Source organism: Furipterus horrens, unplaced genomic scaffold (assembly GCF_987537825.1).
Source record: "Furipterus horrens unplaced genomic scaffold, mFurHor1.1.pri manual_scaffold_5, whole genome shotgun sequence".
Taxonomy (NCBI): Eukaryota; Metazoa; Chordata; class Mammalia; order Chiroptera; family Furipteridae; genus Furipterus; species Furipterus horrens.
Window position 1 is genome coordinate 87,115,233 of NW_028327175.1, and position 19,018 is coordinate 87,134,250.

Consider the following 19,018-nt stretch of genomic DNA (forward strand, 5'->3'; position numbering starts at 1 on the left):
ATTAAAATTAAGACTTCAGAAAATTAGTCTCTTTGGTATTATGAGAGGTAGTCACCATCATTCATCAATCAATTAAAATTAAGACTTAAAAAGTTAGTCCCTTTTTCAGCAAAGTAAAAAAAGTACAGTGTTTCTTAGTAACGATGAGGAGATGCTTGGATTACTGCACTCAATCTGAGTTGATTATTGGAGATAAAGGGAAAATAGGAGAGGCCTAGTCACCCGTCCCACTAGTGTCATTCTAGAGACACAGTTTGCTTTTAGCATATAGGACTGGAATAATTTGTTGTAGTTCCAGAACCTGGAATGTTCTCTTTGTATCAGCAAGTTTGAAAGTGAAGGATACGCTCCATAATTCTTAATCACGTGGGTGCTAAATAAGAGAAATATAAACTAAAATGGAACATCAAATTTGTGCGTGATGGTTGTGAAATTTGGAGCCTTTCTCTTGTTACCCAGGTGAAGAATCACAACTGCTGAATGTACATGTTTTCTTTCGTGAGGGAGCATAAATCAAGTGGCTTTCAGGACGTTGGCAGTTTGTGCCTAGTCAGGCATATACTGTGAAAAAGCTTAGAACTCACAGTCAGAAACCATTTCCCTTTGATTTTGAAAAACGCAAGCACTTTTATTTTGATAGGAAAATCTTGCTAGAACCAAAGGCAAGAAAGGGAGACACAGAAGACAAAGCCAGAAGGTAAACAGGTTAGAGTTTCAAACAGATCCAAATCTGAAACAGCCCCTGAATCTGGGGTCCAAAAGATTTTTCACTCAACAGACTGAATATTTGGCCATGAAACCTAAGACATTTGAAACTTCATCAAAGAGACTTTGTGTGTCTATATTTGTGAACTTTTTCATGTGAGGGACCATCAAAAAATCTATGCCTTGATATAAAGAAAAGAGATCCAAGGAAACCCAGGGTTGCCAGCATCACCTTTTTTTTTTTCTTTAAACTATCATGTTATTTACATTGAACACAAAAAGAAGATTCCATTTGACCTAGTAAGGTAGGAGTTAACGTGAAAGATAAAAACACCCCCATGAGGGTCCAAAGAGTCACGGAATTGGTATTTCTTGATTTTGTTCTGTTAATATTAAACAAACCAACCCCCAAATCTCCTCTTCCTTTTCCCCAGTCAACGGACTCTCTTTTTTCTTAAGTGAATTCAAAGGGAAGAAGCTGTTGGAACCCAGATCAACCAAGATTTTATTTAGGGACTTCATAAACATTTGGGGTTTTGCATAAGCTTATGACCTAAGCCAGGGCAGCTTGACTCACTTTTGCTTGAACCAGAAATTAGAAATCCCTTTTCTTTTCTGTTTTTCTGCTGCAGAAACTCTCAACAGCCCCATGGGGGAGAGGGGGGCTCCAGGAAGGGGTAAGCAAAGCCTTCAATCACAGTGGATTATTTTCCAATGAATATGTTCTCTTTTTATTTTTTGCAGAAAAGTGTCTTTATAATGCTTATCTTCGTTTTGCATCCTTTTTCCTTTGATTTTTCTCTTTTTTTGGTCAGTTGAGCCACTTGGGGAAAGTTTGCCTTTAGCCTCTGGGGTGTACCTCAGCTGCTCACATTTGTTCTGCATATCATTGTTTGTATATGGATGCACTGGGGAAGATGATTCTGGAAGGTGCTGTTTGGTGGAAGGAGCCTGAAGCTAATCCATCACCATAATAGTTTCTTTGGAATGTATCAGTGTTCCCATGTTCCACTGTTCCCTTCCCCCAAGTGTGAAGGTTATCTTCTTCCTAGCATTCCATCTTTTCCAAGTCCTTTGGCTCTGCACTTCTGCTGCTTTCATGAAGTCTTTTTCTCCTTACACAGAACTAAGGCCGTTTCTCACTCCACACAGCCAACAGTGACCTAAGGAGAGAATGTGGCCCCCAGCTGATCAACTTTTGTCCTGGAGGCTTTCATGCCATGAGAAAAATCAAAGACGTATTAATGATATTTTAAACCAAACCACACTTCGTTTTGTTAAGTGTTTCATTCTTATCCTGTGTGTACACCAAACCAATTACAGACTCAAAGTAAATGAATTGCACATTTTACTGGACTAATGTTTGGCAGAGGAGCTGCCAGTTACAGAGAATGCCAGGGATGTACAGAACTGTCTCACTGCTTTCTGCTTAAAATCTTACAGCATTGTTGTACGCTAACTAAATTGACCCAGGCTTCGTCTGTGCTTTAGTTGTTTCACTATTGAGTATGGGACACCTTGCAGTTTTCCATGAAGCTAGATATTTCTGTGGGAACTAAGCCACATGAGGCTGTTCAAATGAAAATTAATCAAAGTTAAATAAAATAAGAACTTTAGTTTCCCCATCACCCTAGACACATTTCGAGTGGCAAGTGGCTCCCACAACAAACAACGTAGATATAGAGCATTAATATCATTGGACAACACTGCCAGACAGCGCCAGTAAAAAAGAGCCATGAGCTGCTTCTGGTTGTGAGGACCACTCATTAGATCTGTTCTGAGAATAATAAAGTGCCGTTTGTGTATGATGGCGTGGGGAGAATCAAAGGGCATTAGAAAGGAGATACACATTCAGTTGTTGAGTGACACAAGGTCTCAGAAGGAATGAAGCTGAGCACAGCACTTGACCTTGTCCATCTTCCTCTGCTTCTGGCATGGCTCACCAAAGGGAGACAGAACTTTGGAGGGTCAACTTGCTGGTATCCAGAAGTTTAATACATTAAGTCTTACCTTTTGGCTAGACCTTTGAACAGTTAGGGGGAGTGTTAGTCATCAGAATGAAAAGCCAAGTAGTGGCAATTAATCCTATGTCCCCACCAACCCTCCAGCAGCAAACTGAGAGGTGACGTGTCAGGGTATGCTAATTGAAACATGCATACGGGGTCTTAACTCCCGTGGCCAGTTGTCCCAAAAGAAGGTGTGATGTCTGAAAGTCCACAGTAGTGATGATGTTTTCTAGGCCCTGCTCTTGACCTTGAGGATTTCATTCTGTTTTGAATGTATTCCTATGTCCTTAGATGAAACCCTAGAACATAATCGATGTTAAAATTACTTTTTTTAAAAAAAGGGTTTATTTATTTACTTTTAGAGAGAAGGAGGGAGAAAGAAAGGGAGAGAAACATCAATCTGTTGCCTCTGGCACATGCCCCAACTGGGGACTGCACCCACAACCCAGGCAAGTGTCCTGACCAGGAATCCAGCCAGAGACCTTTTGTTTTGCAGGACAATGCCCAACCAACTGAGCCATACCTGTCGGGGCTAAAATTACTTCTTGATCATTTGCTTTTATTGACTTTTTAGGAAATATTGACAATCTAGGAAAAGAAGGAATCTTTTCTACTCACTGTGTAACTTCTGTGGTTTCTTAGGGATAAGTTCAGTAAATTTCTGGGCTGAGAAACACAATCTCATTTTATACTGGCAAGTGGATACACGTTTTAGTTTTAAATTCTATATAAAGTCAGCTTCTGTAAAGATGAAAAATCTAAACTCTTATTCTTCAAGGTACCTAAGAAGAAAGAGCTATCACTTTTTTTTAGATCAATTACAATAAAATTTGATCCTATACATCGGTACTAAGCTTTCTTGTTGCTCTGATTCCCAACTGTTTACCTGATAAGTTTTAAATGATTCACACACTCACACAGACACACACACACACACACACAACCATAGAAAGCTCTATGTACAGGGGACTGGTAATACACGTGATGGAAGGTGAAAACCATATGTCATATTGTTTGTGCTCTCTCTTGTGAGGCTGTGTGTTGGGCAGATCTCAGGCAGCACACATCTGAAAGCAGGAACAGAGCATGACAGGATGCTGTAGAGCAGCTAATTCAGTCTATACTCCTTACCAGAGAGAGAAGAGGTGAAAAAGTAGAGTCAGGGCAGTTGAGTGACTTGTCCAAGTCCCACAGCTGATTGAGGTCAGAGACTGAGGTAGGACTCACCTCTCCTATTTTCCTTGTTCTAGACCTTTTCATTCAGTCAAGGTAAATTCTGCAACATTTTAATAGCTGTGCCATAGGTCACTGGATACCTAGCAAACACCTCTCAGGCTGGTGCTGGGTAGGGGTGATGTATTAGCATCCTATTTGCCTTCCATTGTTATTACTCGGATATAAGAGTTCAACCTAAATTTCTCTGTGGTAATTTCTGCTCTTCTGTGTGTAAATCTTTGTGACTGTTAGCATAAAAAGGATGGATTGACTTCTGACTATAGGAAATAAATCACCCCAACTTTTGACAGCAGAGTTAGAAAAAAAGAAAAGATTAATCTGTTTTATTTAGTGGCTTATTGTTTATTGTGATAGCCATTAAAAATAGATAACCAGAGGCTAATAAATGTTAATGGTCCCTTCAGTATTAGAAAAATCAATTGTCAGTGGATATAGCTTGTATTAATATATTATTTTATTCATAATCTTCAATAACATTTTAAAAATTCATCCCTAGGAGAATGATTTCTTGAGAAACTCGTTAAGGTTAACAGTTATAAAAAGAACAGATTTTGCAGAGGGACATTTTTATCTGCATATAATTTTAATGACTTTCAAAGCATTATTTTTATAATTATAATAAAATGCATTTGCACTTTGTCAGGATTGATAAACTCCTTATCTAGGACTCTTATATATTTCTTTGAAACCTGTTTGAGAGCAGTTAAATAGATTTCTAAATGTAAGTAATTAAAATTGTATAGTATTGAGTTATTGATCAATCCCGGACTATTAATCAAGCTAAAAAATTCTACAATCAGTGCTCAGTGTGCTGAAGTCTGGTAAAATAATAGTATTTGTGTTCAGTGAGGCAAGTAGCCACAATTAAGCACTTCACTTGATAAATGAGAGGGTACACTTTATTTTGCACTTAATTGAATTGTTGTATGTGCTCGGTCACCATTGTCTCCTGGCCCTACATTTTGGTTTCTGGTCATTGGAGTTTATGTATTTGTTAAAGGTAGAGCAATTAAGTCTGCTTTCACCATTGGCTTTCTAAATGCAACCAGGAAAGTCTGGGCCACAAACCAGAGCTTTGTGATTGCTGTTAATATCCCTCATGACAGATTCTTAATTTTCCTAACAAAAATTTTGATCAACAAATTAGAGCCCTGTCAAAAAATGACATGAGATAGCTTCAAATAGGGAAAACTCCCCAGGTTTTATATCACTCAGCAGACTTTGCTTAAGTAAGCCGAAGAAGTTCTGTAGAGGAGATAGAATTTTAATCTATTTTATGAAAGCCAAAAATTGATTTAATTCTCCTGAGATGAGAAGAATGTTCTCTGATAATCTTGCTAATTAACAGGTATTTGTCACAACTTCCTTACATTGTTTTTGCATCGCAGCCATCCTTCTGCAAGCACAGTGATGTCCCGTCATTTCTCTGCTGCTATAAATCATCGCTTTCTACCAGATTAGACTGGGGATCTGAAGTTCAAGAAGAAGGCCCAATTTATCCAATGGTTAAATATTATTTGGGGTGGGGGGAAAGTAAGCAGAAGTCAGCATTTATTTTACAAAGAAATAAATCTGGGCGTGTACCTGTGTTCATCTGTGCAATATCAGGCCACTCCAAGGTGAGGTTGTGTTGTAGACAGATCCCAAGACAGTTTAGTATGTATTAAATCACACACACAGCTTGCTGACTTGCCTGCATGTTTACCTGGCACTTAGAATAAGACCCAAATGCCCCAGAGTAACCTTGGCATCGAGAGCTTATTTCCTGTGAGGAAAGTTTATCCTCAGTTTTCTGAACTGACATAGATAATAAAGACCACTTCCCTGCCCCCAAGGATTATTGTAAAGATTAAACTAGATAAGTGATTTTTAAACCCCTTTGAAAAGTTCCAAGTGCTATGGAATTGTGGATGTCAATTATATATTTTCTCTTGTAACATTCCAGTTAATCAGGTCTGTGTTCTCCATGCCCCCACCAAATGCGTTAATCTTTGCCTGGGAGAGCAGATAGAAACAAGAAAGCAGGGGTTCTTGAGATGGTAAAGTTAATACCAGAAAGAAAAAATAATTGTTTGGGGATCAATGTGACAACAAGTAAGGTAATAGGAACCCAGTGGCCAGAGTACTATGCAAAATGGAAAATATCAACAAAATGTGGTGGCCTTTGCCTCACCATGCTGACTTCCACCGACTGATACAGCAGATAATGACCAGGCAGTCTCTTCATTTGTTTCAGACCTTACCAGTGCGGTCACTGCTCCCAGTCCTTTTCCCAGCCTTCAGAACTGAGGAACCACGTGGTCACTCACTCCAGTGACCGGCCTTTCAAGTGTGGCTACTGTGGTCGTGCCTTTGCCGGGGCCACCACTCTCAACAACCACATCCGAACCCACACTGGAGAAAAGCCCTTCAAGTAAGTGGTGGCTAACCTTTCCCCCATCTGCCTCCTAGCTTTTCCCGCAGCCCGGCCGACAGGGTGGATGCTGCGGCCCAGCACAGCCGGGAAGGTCACTGTCCAGGCTGCAAAAGGACCTACTTGTATAGTGGCCGGCATTGGGAAAATGAGGTCAGGAAACCTATACATCGATCCTCACTCGAGCTGTTCAACCTTGGACGTGAGGCAATCTTTCTGGGTCTGTTTTCTCATCAGTAAAATAAAGAAGTAGGAGTAAGTCATTTTAAGATTCTTTCTGGTTCCTGAGGGATCTATGCTTCTAGAATTGGAGCTGGGAGCTCAGTTTTGGAGTACCATCTCATGGCCATCAGCAAGCCCATAACTATCAGAGCTTAGGACATCTCTTGAGGAACTTGAATCCTGTAGGATTCTGGTAAACTACATCCCTCCTCTTTCCTATGTGTTAAAGAGGCTTGAGTCTATTATAGCAGCGAACTTGCAACTTTTTTATGTGCCTTTTGGATCTCAGAATTACCATGTTTGTGAAAAAAACAAAAACAAAAACAAACAAACACAGGGCACATCTGAGTTCTTGAAGATTCAGGGACTGTGGAAAGAGGCGGAACTGAATCCCAAGGGCTTTGGCTAAGTGAGAGAGTGTGTTTTTAGATATAGCATAAGCATGAAAGGAGTGGATGACGGAGTCATTCAAGATGGCCTCTCACTCACTCATTCACTCACACTCACTCGTGCCTTTGTTTATGTCTGTGTTCATCCATTCAGCAAATATTTACTGAGCACCTTCTTTTGTACTAGCTCCTCCCCCCCCCAAGCCTTTGACAACCTCATAGTTTATGGAGAAGCCCAATCGATAAACAAGTATTACCACACAGGGTGAAAGCTGTAGAAGTGAAATGCAATGAGACAGGTATGTTCAGTATCTCAGGATATCACAGAAGTGGAGTAGTCAATGCCATCTGGGGAGATTGTCCTTTTTTTTCTTCTTTAAATTTTACTTTTCAGTTACATTTTACATTCAGTATTATTTTTTTTTAGTTTTAGGTGTACAGCCTAGTGGTTAGATAGTCACATACTTTACAAAGTGATGTACCTCATATTTCTAGTACCCACCTGGCGCCATACAGAGTTGTTCCAATATCATCGACTCTGTTCCCTGTGCTGTACTCTGCATCCCCGTGACTATTCTGTAACTACCATTTTGCACTTCTTAATCCCCTCACATGTTTTACCTAGCTCCACAACCCCGCCTTCCACTCTGGCAGCCATCAGTTTGTTCTCTTCGTCTATGAGTCTGTTTCTGTTTTGTTTGTTTTATTTTGTTTCTAAGATGTGTTTTGAAGGATAAGTAGGAGTTTTCCAGGCATACAAAGAAAAGAGGGCCTTCAGGTTGCCCAGGCAGCACGTGTGAGGTAGTGTGTGTGGCTGGTTGGTCGTCTCAAAACCATTTCTGCTGCCTGTGCAATGGACTCTTTTCTGTTCAACCCTCTTACACTTCTCTTTACTCATTTACCCTACTGGCTTTCCCCTAGTTAAGAAGGAAAATAAACAGGGCATAGATCTATAGCCTGTTTACCTTCTGTAGGAGAAGATCAAGCAAGAAAGGAAATGATGCAGGCAGTAGGAGATGAATCCCCTTGCTCAGTATCAGCCAACAAGTCTTCCCAGACTTTTATTACCCATGAATTTCCCTTTGGACCTCCAGGTCTGGTTGTTGCCCTGGTGCTCAGGCTGATGCCAGGCTCGGCTCCACGTCGCGGAGTCCTGCTGGTCTGGGTCCTGCCACCTCTGTTCTGCCAGCAGAGCAGGGAGCTGATAAAAGGCTGTCATCTTCACTCGCCTCCCTGTGAATTAGTTACCTTTATTCATTGTTCTTAACTGTTTTACATTGTGGTTTAATTTATGATATGAATAATAACAATAGTTTTTGTTTTCATCTTTGTACATGCATGCAGCTTGTTCTCTGCTTAAAGACATCTGGCAAAGGAGACTGGGTGGCTTCTAAGATTGAGCCTGCACTAATGCCAGCCAGCTGTGACCTCTGGGTCTGGATAGCCCAAAGGGGCCATTGTTTTTTAATTCACCCTGAGGGCCAGATAAGTAAGCACACCACAGGAGTTCCCTATTGCACATGTTTGTGTCCTGCAAGGTGGACTTTGTCATTGTCCTCAGGCCTGATTCTCAGCGGAAGATGACAGTGGTACCTTTCTCTGAGAGCATTTGAGCCAGAGAGCTTTTTAAAAGAGATGCAGGACTGACAACCCTTCTGGCCCTTATATTAGAGAGGGCAGCCAGACAGACACAGTGCCAGGGATCAGATTGATTTTTATCTTGTTGCTGTGTAAATAGATTTTAGTAATTAATTGAAGAGGTTTCAGGGTCAAAATGGGAAATAGATTTCTATTAATGTTAAGGTGTTACTTATGTGTAACCTTGTTGACTCCACTGAATTTTTTTTCTTTAACACCCTGTTTTTGTCATGTTTCCAATAGAGTTGCCATTTTAACTTACTTTTAATTCATCAGATTACTATTTTGAAGGGCTTTAGCAGTTTTTTCCTTTTCTTTTCTACAAGTATGCTTTTGTGATCATAACCTAATTTCATGTGGGGGAAAAATGAGCAAACAACTAGAGTTGGTTGGATTAGATTCTGTGTGAATATTTTAGTTTCTTTTGCTTCTACTTTTATTAAGATTAGCCACATGCTAATAGGGATTTTTTTTTTTAACTTATCAGATATATATTCTTGGGGTGGAACTGAGTGTACACTTATTTTGTAAGTGCAAGATTTTAACATCTTCTAGGAAATGGAAAGTCAAACCTTCAGTGTATACAAACAGATTGGTCAGGATTGAACTGTCCTAAGGGAGTTTTGGGAATATTCCAACCATAGCTCATGGATATATTTACATCCCATGGACATTTGTAAATATTATGAAGATACTCTTTTACAAGATTATAAGAAAAACATTGAAAAAAACTTTTGTTGCAAATTAGTCGATAAAATGGGTTTCACCACAACAGTTAACTTTACTGCTTCAACTGATGGGTATTGGCTTAAACAATGTCGCAAACAAGGAAAAGAATCTTGTAAAAGATGTACAATCCTAAACTATCTGCCTTGGGCAGTTTCCAGATAGATGTCCCAAATGGTTCAGTCCCCAAATTCTCAGGGGCCAGACGAGATTGAGCCTGCCACATCTTTCCAGTCTCTAAAATATTCTGCTGAAACATGGTTTTTGAAGGCAGATCAAGATTGTTCCATCCAGAGAAGACTGGAGAAGATTTGGCATTAAGAGATCAGTTAGATTCCAGGCTTTGCCTCACAGTCCGATTGGCTGAATCCTCACTGAATGGTCCCATCTCCCAATCATTAGGCAGATACTGGGCCTGTCAGTAACTAACTTGGCTGTAGACTTAGAATTTCCAAGGTAAAGGAGCACATGGGAAAAAATGCACATCAAGGATCATAGTTAAGGTCTCGGCTTTCAATTGTACTGTGAGATTGGATGTCACAGAGAACGAGGATCAAAAGCAAGATATCATTTCATGTAACAGCAATTGCCAAGCACTTTATTGAAAAAAGAAAGGGAAGGAAGGAAGGAGGGAAGGAAATGAAGAAGGAAATTGGCAGTATGAAACTTATTCTGTGCAATGAGAAATCCCTTCTCCTTCTCTATTACTAAATGTCATCTTTCAAGATTTTTAGGGAGGTTGTTCTGCCTGGGAGGACCCATGTGAACTGCTTCATGCCTGGCTTCTGTGCCCGGGAAGAACAGGGCAGGTTCTTCTCTTCATGTGTTAGAGGCAGGGGAAAATACTCATCACTACGTTTTTGCCTTAAATAAAGACAGTTTGGCTCAGTATAAAAAAACAAATCAAAGGGTATTCCAGAGAACATCTAAACTTCAATAAGATTTAGGCAAAATCAAAGCAAATTTAAAAAGCACATCAGTAAATATGCATTGAGTGCATCCTATGTATGAAGCCCGTGTAGTTTAGTTCCACTCAAATATTTTTTGACAGGTTGTAGAGGCACAGAAAGTAACAGAACTTGACATTATTTTGCATCTCTGTCAATTTCAGATGGTAATTGTTAAACTCCCTGTCCTATAATCCAGTCAACCATCACAGTAAGTAAAGAATGATCTCAAATCTGAAAGGAAATCAAGTCTAATTAAGATACCCATACTGGTAGAAAGTTGGGGACTTTCTCTTTGCTGAAGTATTTCGCCGACTTTCCACTTCACTGTTCCTGCGATGTTCCCTTCAAGGCTGTGATGTCACCACCATGAAGAGGACCCTGTGTGCAAGAGTATTTCTTTGCTCCCCGTTCATTACCTGCATCTCTCTCTCCTTATTCTGTTCCCCTGCATGAAGTCCAGGCTTAGAGGTGCCCATGTGCAGTCCTTCATCTGGGATCATAGTTGAGGGTCAAATGCCAACCCAGCTGATGTCCAAATCTGACCTGTTAGAACCTAGGTATTTGCATTGAGTCTGTCCTTCTGATGAGTTCTATTAAGCTATGAAAATTACTTGTGAAGGAAATTTTACAAAATTAAAAATGATATACATAAAACTGAGGTCCTTTTTTATTTAAAAAATATTTTTATATGTAGCTTTCTTTACTTCCTCATTAATACAAATTGTATTCTTCTAATTTCCGGACCACATAGATGTTTCTAGCTGCCTGGTTCTGCATGTGTTCTTACTCACACTTGTGGGCAGATGGCACTAAAGATGAGTTTTCAGTAATGATCTTATGCCACAGTTAGATCTGACGTAGTAATGTCCTATTACAACAAATTTTTCCATGAGTAAATATCTGTGAGGCATTTAGACAAACACTTGAGAAAAAATGTAACTCTCTTTTAATGTCTCTGTCCAATCTGGATGTTTACATATTACATATACACATATGCTTTGCTTTCTATGAAGCACGAAACTTCCTACTTTTGAATTCCTTATATTCTAGTACACAAGGTTAGAAGTGCAAAAATGTGACCAAGGTAAATCATCATCATAATTATTCAAACTGTTCTGCTCTCATTGAAATTAATTCTAGGGCTTCAAAATAAAAAAATTTAAAAAAGGAATATAATAATTTGAAAGTTTGTCAAGGTGCAAAAGGTAGTATATTTTGACACTAATCCAGTAACTAATCAGTTTTCGAATAAACAATCAGCAATTCACTAACATGTCATCAGCACTTCAGGAGCTCTGGAGAGGGGATGAGCAGCCCATGGACACTAATGAATACACCAAAAATCATTAGCTGATCAATACTTCTGAGTTATTTTCATTGAGCTGATAGGTCTGATACATTAAAGCTGACATTATACATTTGTCAAGATCACAGTGCAGTTTTTAACAGTGGGACAGGCTGCTAAAAATATTTCTTGAAAGACAATCAAAGAAACACAACTTCTTCACCCTGACACACTCAGCTGGCACAGAGCCCTGAAAAATCTACACCTGGTCATCAAGCACCAGCCTCCCAACATTCAGAAACGTGCAAGAATATCCAGAGTGGGTGGGTGTGTTCTCTTTTGATGGGTAATTATTTCATGACAAGGGACTTCGCATAATTTACGAAAAAGGAGAGAAGGCTGCCCACTAGATAGCAAGACACGAGCACGTGATAGGGCAGTATGGACTTTCTCATGTTGATATTTGCCACATGCCCAATAGTGCAGAGATCCAGGACCAAAGATTGTGTTATTTATAAGAGAGACTGTGGTCTGCAGCTCTCCTGAATATCGTTCCCTTCAAAGGTTTGAAGAGAGGACATTAAGGGGATGTGTGCGATGGTCACCGTGCCCTAAAAGGGTACTGGCCAGGGCTTCAGGCAGCCCAGACAAGCAGGGTAGTGACAGGAAAGTCCCTGTCCCCAGCTTGCTGCCACAGATTGTGTGCATGTATATGTGTGAGTGTGTGTGAATGACAGATTGAGCAACCATCAGGTTAGTAAATGTGCATTGCCTGGGAGGCCCAGTGTTTCTAGATTACAGTCTGTTTCTTTTTTTAAGTTAAGGAGAGGAAATAGTCTTAAAAGTGTGAAACCAGTTTTCTCCTCCTCAGACACTAACCCTTAATTATAGTCCACAAGGACGTTTTCTCACTATACTTTCTGAAAGGGTGAACTTCTTGAACCACACAAACACTGGTTTAGTTCAGATTTTTTGACCCCCCTACCCAACCGCAAACATTGTTTTCACCCTGAGTTTGGTTGGGCTGCAATACATTCATAACAAACTTGCACAAAAGCAACTACCCACACCCACCCTGCACAGTCACCGCAAACTGATGTATTGCTTCCTCTGGTTTCCAAATTCGGGGATGATCGCTCCTTGTTTGGAGGGGAGTAGAATTCCTGATTTTAAATTAGCAGCAGGTGAAATTCTATTTGTCATCAATTTCTTTTTCGGGTTACGGAGCAGAAAACTGCAGACAAGCTGCTGCTTTGATGGCTCACTCCTAAAAATCTCTTTTTGTTCTTTATCTATTTGAACTGACAGTGATCAGAGCTGCAGCAGGACAGGGCTCTCTGGAGAAATCACCTTCCCCTGCCTATTGACAGATCCCTCTGTTCTGCATCAGACGGGCTTTGTCCCATCACAGGCATCCAGGCCTTGGAAGGAGCCACCAATTAAACCACTTGAGCCGGGAAAATCTGAAGCCACTTTGGAGTGTCTGTTCCGATTAGGCAGGATGAGAGGACGCCCATCACCCTGCAGGCCCCGCTCCCTGGTCTCAATTTTCTCTCTTGCCTCCACCAGGTGCGAGAGGTGTGAGAGGAGCTTCACGCAGGCCACCCAGCTGAGCCGACACCAGCGGATGCCCAATGAGTGCAAGCCAATAACCGAGAGCCCAGAATCAATCGAAGTGGATTAACTGATTGACTGGTTGGAATTAAACTGCAAGGAAAGTCATGATTAAATGTCACGGACACTTAAGCAAAACCAAAGATTTCCTCTGAGCAACTTTCAATCAGTCCCAGAAAACCAAAAGCAGTAATAAAATAAGTAAGATGTTAAGAGATATTGATCCTGGCATGGACGTCAGACCAGGAAAGAGATTATTTATTTATGACTAGGGATTAGACTTATTTCAGTGGACAACTAACCTGGGATGGCCGACATTTCCAGTACCACCATGTATTTGCTTTGTTTCTAAAAAGCTTTTTTTAAACTGTTATTTAATACCAAAGGGAGGAATCATATGGGTTCTTCTGCCCACAGTTGTGACTAAGAATGCACAGGGACTTGTTTCTCGTTGCACCTTTTTTGAGTAGCATGATTCAAGGGGACCCATTGTACAGCCCTTCTTCCTGCTGTTTCGGTTGGGCGTGACCTGGCACGGGCTGCCCCCGCGGAGACCATGGAAGCAGAAGCGAGCGCCTGCACTCGGCCGCTGCCATCCTCTGCCCCACAGGCGTCCCATTTCTGTTTTCCATGCTCAGTTCTCATGCACTTTTCACGTGGCTCCTTCCATCCAGTGGTCTGGTCTTGATGCAGAAGAGCCTGGAAGTGGAAGAAAATGGATTAAATTTCAAAATTCAAGGGGAAAGTAAAAGGGGACTGACTTTGTCCTGTTTCAGAAACATTTACAATGTACGGAGCTTCATAATACACTATATTGTTCCGAAGCAGCTAGTTGAGAAAATTTTGTTTTCAATAACATTTTAGCTTAAAAAAAATAAAAGTTCTTCGGTATGAGGCTAAATATAAGGTATTAGGCTTCAAGTAATTTTTTTTTTGGTTGTGTCTGTGAAAGTGTTGAATATGTGAGCAAAAATAGTGCAAGGCCCCATTGTCAAGTCCCTTTTAAGCAGTTTCATTTTCCTCCCTCATATAGGAGAGGCCTAGGAGGCCCTGCTGAGTATGCAGGGAGCATTTCTGCAGAAGTAGGCGGAAGTAACCTAGACAAGGAAACGTTGAGAAGAGGAGCCACGGAAACAGTTGTGGTTAGAACGGGCTGCCCAGAAAGAGCTAATTTTATCACTAGGAATTACCTTTTCATCTCTTGTGGCCTTGGGTAATACTCTTCTCTCACCACCAAATCATTAAAAGAAAGAATGACATTTACAATTGCACTGTTCTTTGATTGACTGCTAGGAAAGTCAGTTTAACTTCAGTGAGCCTGTTGGTAATTCAGCGATGATGCTCAATAAAATTGGGTCACATTACATGAAACGATTCAACTTCAGGAAGAAACAATGGCTTCTGCACTCTTGTCCCTTAGGTCGCAGCAGCATCTCAGAGACTGAGTCTACCTTGATGGCCAATGTATATAAAACTGTTTTATCTAGAATGCTTGATTAACAGCAGCAAATCTCTCTTTGTAAGATTTTTTGGTCTCCTGATAACAGAGCATTGCCTTTTAAGGAACTCCTTGTCTTTTGGCCCTCCCATTGTCTTCCCTCAACAAAACCGAGACACATCACTGAGCTAACCGTTGAAAGTAAGGAGACTGCCTGGTTCAGTTTAATGGATTTTCATCTATTTGGTTCTGAGAAAGTCTTCCTCCCCTTCTAATTTGGCTTCCTCATCCTTTAGCGCCACTGCCACATTCAAAATGGAATAAAACAGGGCTTTGCTAATTGTGTTTGTAATTTTTATATATATGATTATAGGCCCCAAAGAGGAGCTTGGCTAATTCTGACTTTTGTTGTCCAATCTCAAGTCATTCACCTAGAAATTTCTCCCAATTTTTGTTGGCTTCTTGTCATGCAAGTAGTAAGCTATCTATACTGCTGTGTAGTGTCACTGATTGAAAGTATTCTTTCTGTTAGGGAATGTGTTCTGATTTTACTGTTCCTTGCCCGAGGTAATGGATACATTTGCCAACAATGTGTAGCAGTGGGCAGGGTGGAAAGAGTATGTAGCCATGCTGGATTGGCTACACAGATGAGCAAGCTGATCCATTTACTAAGGTTGAAACACTCGGTTGTACTTTTGAAAGATAGTAAGGGACTTAACTGAATGTTTCTAATACATTGTTTTATCTGAGAGAAAAATTAGTTCAGTCATTTGCCTCACTTCATAATTGAACACAATGCACCTCACTCAGTTTTCATGAGTTTCTCCCCATGCAAGAAAAAGAAAGTTTCATTTGGCTCTCTTTCTTGCTCTCTTTTTAGTATATTTTATTGACTATGTTGTTACAGTTGTCCCAGTTTCTTTTCCCTTTGCTCCCATACTCCCAGTACTCCCCTTCCCTCCAGCAATCCCACCCCTTTTTTCTTAATCCCTGCACCATTTCCCCATTTCTCCCCCTTGCCCCCTCCCAGCTGATAACCCTCCAAATGACCCCCATACCTATGATTCTGTTCCTATTCTGGTTTGCTTAGTTTGTTTTTGTTTTTATTTCTTAGCTTCTGTTGTTGATAGTTGTGAGTTTGTTGTCATTTTAATGTTCATAGTTTTGATCTCCTTTTTCTTAAGTAAGTCCCTTTAAGATTTCATATAGTAATGGCTTGGTGATGATGTACTCCTTTAGCTTTACCTTGTCTGGGAAGCACTTCATCTGCCTTTTCATTCTAAATGATAGCTTTGCTGGATAGAGTAATCTTGGTTGTAGGTCCTTGCTTTTCATCACTTTAAATTCTTCTTGCCACTCCCTTCTTGCCTGCAAAGTTTCTTTTGAGAAATCAGCTGATAGTCTCATAGGCACCACTTTATAGGTAACATTCTTCTTTTCTCTTGCTGCTTTTAAGGTTCTCTCTTTATCTTCAACCTTTGGCATTTTAATTACGATGTGTCTTGGTGTGGTCCTCTTTAGGTCTAGCTTGTTTGGGACTCTCTGTGCTTCCTGAACTTGTTTGTCTATTTCCTTCGCCAAATTAGGGAGGTTTTCCTTCATTATTTTTTTCACATAAGTTATCAATTTCTTGCTCTTCCTCTTCCCCTTCTGGTACCCCTATGATTCGAATGTTGGCACATTTAAAGTTGTCCCAGAGGTTCCAAAGTCTCTCCCCATTTTTTTTTTCAATTCTTGTTTCTTCATTCTGTACTGGTTGACTGTTAATTTCTTCCTTATGTTCCAGATCATTGATTTGAACCCTGGTTTCCTTTCCTTCACCATTGGTTTCATGTGGATTTTCCTTCGTTTCATTTAGCATAGCCTTCACTTCTTCCCTTATGTGTTTGTCGTACTTAAGGATATCTGTCAAGTCTGTAAGCATCTTTATCACCAGTGTTTTGAACTTTGTGTCTGTTGGGTTGGCTATCTCCTCATCGCTTAGTTCTCCCACTGGAACCTTGATCTGTTCCCTCTTTTGGGTCATACTTCTCTGTCTTCTCAATGTGACAGGCTCCTGTGTTTACCTCTGTGTCTTAGGTAGATCTATTGCATCTGTTACATTGTAAGGGACAGAGCCTTAGGTATTCATCAGTACAGGGCAATCCGTTGTGACACTGTATATTGGGGAGGGGACTGAGAAGAAACAATGCTGCTTGCTCAGCACTCGCCCCTTTTCCAGGTACTTCTCCCACAGCAATGGCTGTTGCTCTGGCCATTGTTCCCAGAGTGGGTGGGTCTGCAGACATTCTAGGACCATAGGAGCCCTTTAAACAAGCAGACTCTACTGAGAGACTGGCAGTTTCCTCCTCTGCCCCAACCCCCACTGGTTTGCACAGTCAGAAGCAATGAGGCTTTATTTTCCCAGGTGCTAGAACTGTGAGCTGTGTGGTCTGGTCTGGTGCTGGAAGCACTCCGCAGATGTTCCTCCTGACTTTTAAATATGTGACTGCACTTTCCACTGGCCTGCCACTGCTACACTGCTTCCTCTCCGCCCCTCCTACCTGTCTGGATGAGTATTTCTTTTTTATATCTTTGTTTGTTGGACTGCCGTGCAGTTCAAGTTTCTGGAACTTCTGGTTGTCTCTGGTTTTGATGTAGTTGTATTCCTTCTTAGCTGTGGAGGGAGATGCTGAGTGTCTATCTAGGCCTCATCTTGGCCAGAGGTCTCACTTGGCTCTGGATAACTGGCACAGGAGAGGTTTTCATAACAGTGGTCTCTGCTTCTCTGACGGCTTTGCCAGCTGATCCCGAACTTTCACTTAATATGGCAGTAACCATTGTATCAAAAGATTCTTTTAACCTTCTAATCCATTTAAATATGTTTCTCTCCTTTATTAGTGAGAGAGATTTTTGGCATGTATTGTCCATCAAATTTGTTTAAAAATATTTTCTACTTAACAAAGAGAAAATTGGGAACCTTCAGAATTTTCATATTGCTGAGCTATTGCCAGATTCTAGCAGAGCAGCCTAGGCCATCTGTCCATAAGACAGGCCTATACCTGCAAATTGATTTGGAGCTTTAAAGTAGGTACTGAGATCATTTGAGTCCCAAAGACTTTTCCTACAAGTATGTTCCAGGGGTGGGGGCGGGGTGGGGGGGTGTTTCCTTAAAACCTCCCAAAAATTGCTTTGCCTTTTCTATGTAAAATCAACAGATATTCCCTTGGAACACTGTAAGTGGTTGTAGAAACTGCAGTTATAAAGATTTAACAGGCTTCTTTACTAGCAACTTCCTAATGCATCGTGGTATAAAGAGAATAAAAACTCAGAATCATTGAGCAAAGGAGAAGATAGCCAAGGTGAGAAGGGAGACTATCAGAGTTGAATCAGTGTTTGGCTCCGGAAGCAATCTCTCTTTGCCCTTCTCTGTCAATGGAGACAGATTCTGCCGCCACCCCCTCCCCCCCCGCCCCGCCCCCCCCGCTGCCCCCTGACAAAGACTTACCATCCCAATACATGTTCATTGGTGTATCTATGAGTCTAAACCAAAGGAAAATGTCACTTAAAAGTCGAGGTACAGAGGATTAGGGGTAGGGCTGCAGACATCACATTTCTAAAAATATCTCAATAACCTTACAAAAACCTGAAGATTTTCCCCAGGAAATGCACATGCTTTCTTAAGATAAACTTTTCATTTTGATTGTCTTTTTTAGAAATGACTTTTTTTTCAGGGTACCTATGCTTTTATAGAGTTCCTGTGTGGGTAATTAAAGCTGTAAAACTAAATCTTGTGTAATTTATATAATTTGATTCAATTAGTAAATATTTACTAAATGTCCATTCAAGTGTAACCTTGTGGGGGGAGCTTTTTTTTTTTTTTTTTTTTTAAATAACAAAGATTATGATACCACTTCTGTCCTCGCAAGGCTTACAATTTATTGGATTATAACTTGGGAAAATTTCATTCTAGTCCAGATATGCAAAGATTTACAAACATGTACCAACTCATCCAAATTTTTTCATCAATTAGTTGGCTCATTGTTTGATAATTTACTCAAGAAGAATTTATTGAACTCTTGTTTGTGTAAGATCCCATTTTAGGTGTTTTCTGTCAAGCATTACTTAAGTGATAAGTGACAATTGGTGAGAAAATAATATTCTCCTCATCAGTATCAGGCTAGTAGCCTGGGTATATTAGTCCTAAGACCACTGTCTCAGTGAAGATACAGGGATTGCTGCATTTGGGAGAATCACAGGAATGTAAACTCAGCTGAGGACTAGAAGGGAGCATATTTCAAAACAAATTAAGATGCACAACTTGATTGCTTTTGGTTGACCCACTGGGCTGTTGGTTCCTGGCAACAATATCAAGATACCAGAATCAGGGCCAGGGTTGCAGGGGTTTTATGACCCT

At 40.5% G+C, this 19,018-nt stretch overlaps 1 protein-coding gene across 1 annotated transcript in view; it reads left to right on the forward strand.

The window, feature by feature from the left end:
• PRDM6 (PR/SET domain 6) overlaps nt 1–14,015 on the forward strand; it is a 94,987-nt gene extending 80,972 nt beyond the window's left edge. The window contains exons 6-7 of the mRNA XM_090279062.1: nt 6,184–6,360; nt 13,140–14,015. Of these exons, the coding sequence (XP_090135188.1) occupies nt 6,184–6,360; nt 13,140–13,254 (292 nt within the window). The 3' untranslated portion in view covers nt 13,255–14,015. The remainder of the gene's footprint in view (nt 1–6,183; nt 6,361–13,139) is intronic.
• Nucleotides 14,016–19,018: the final 5,003 nt, after the last annotated feature.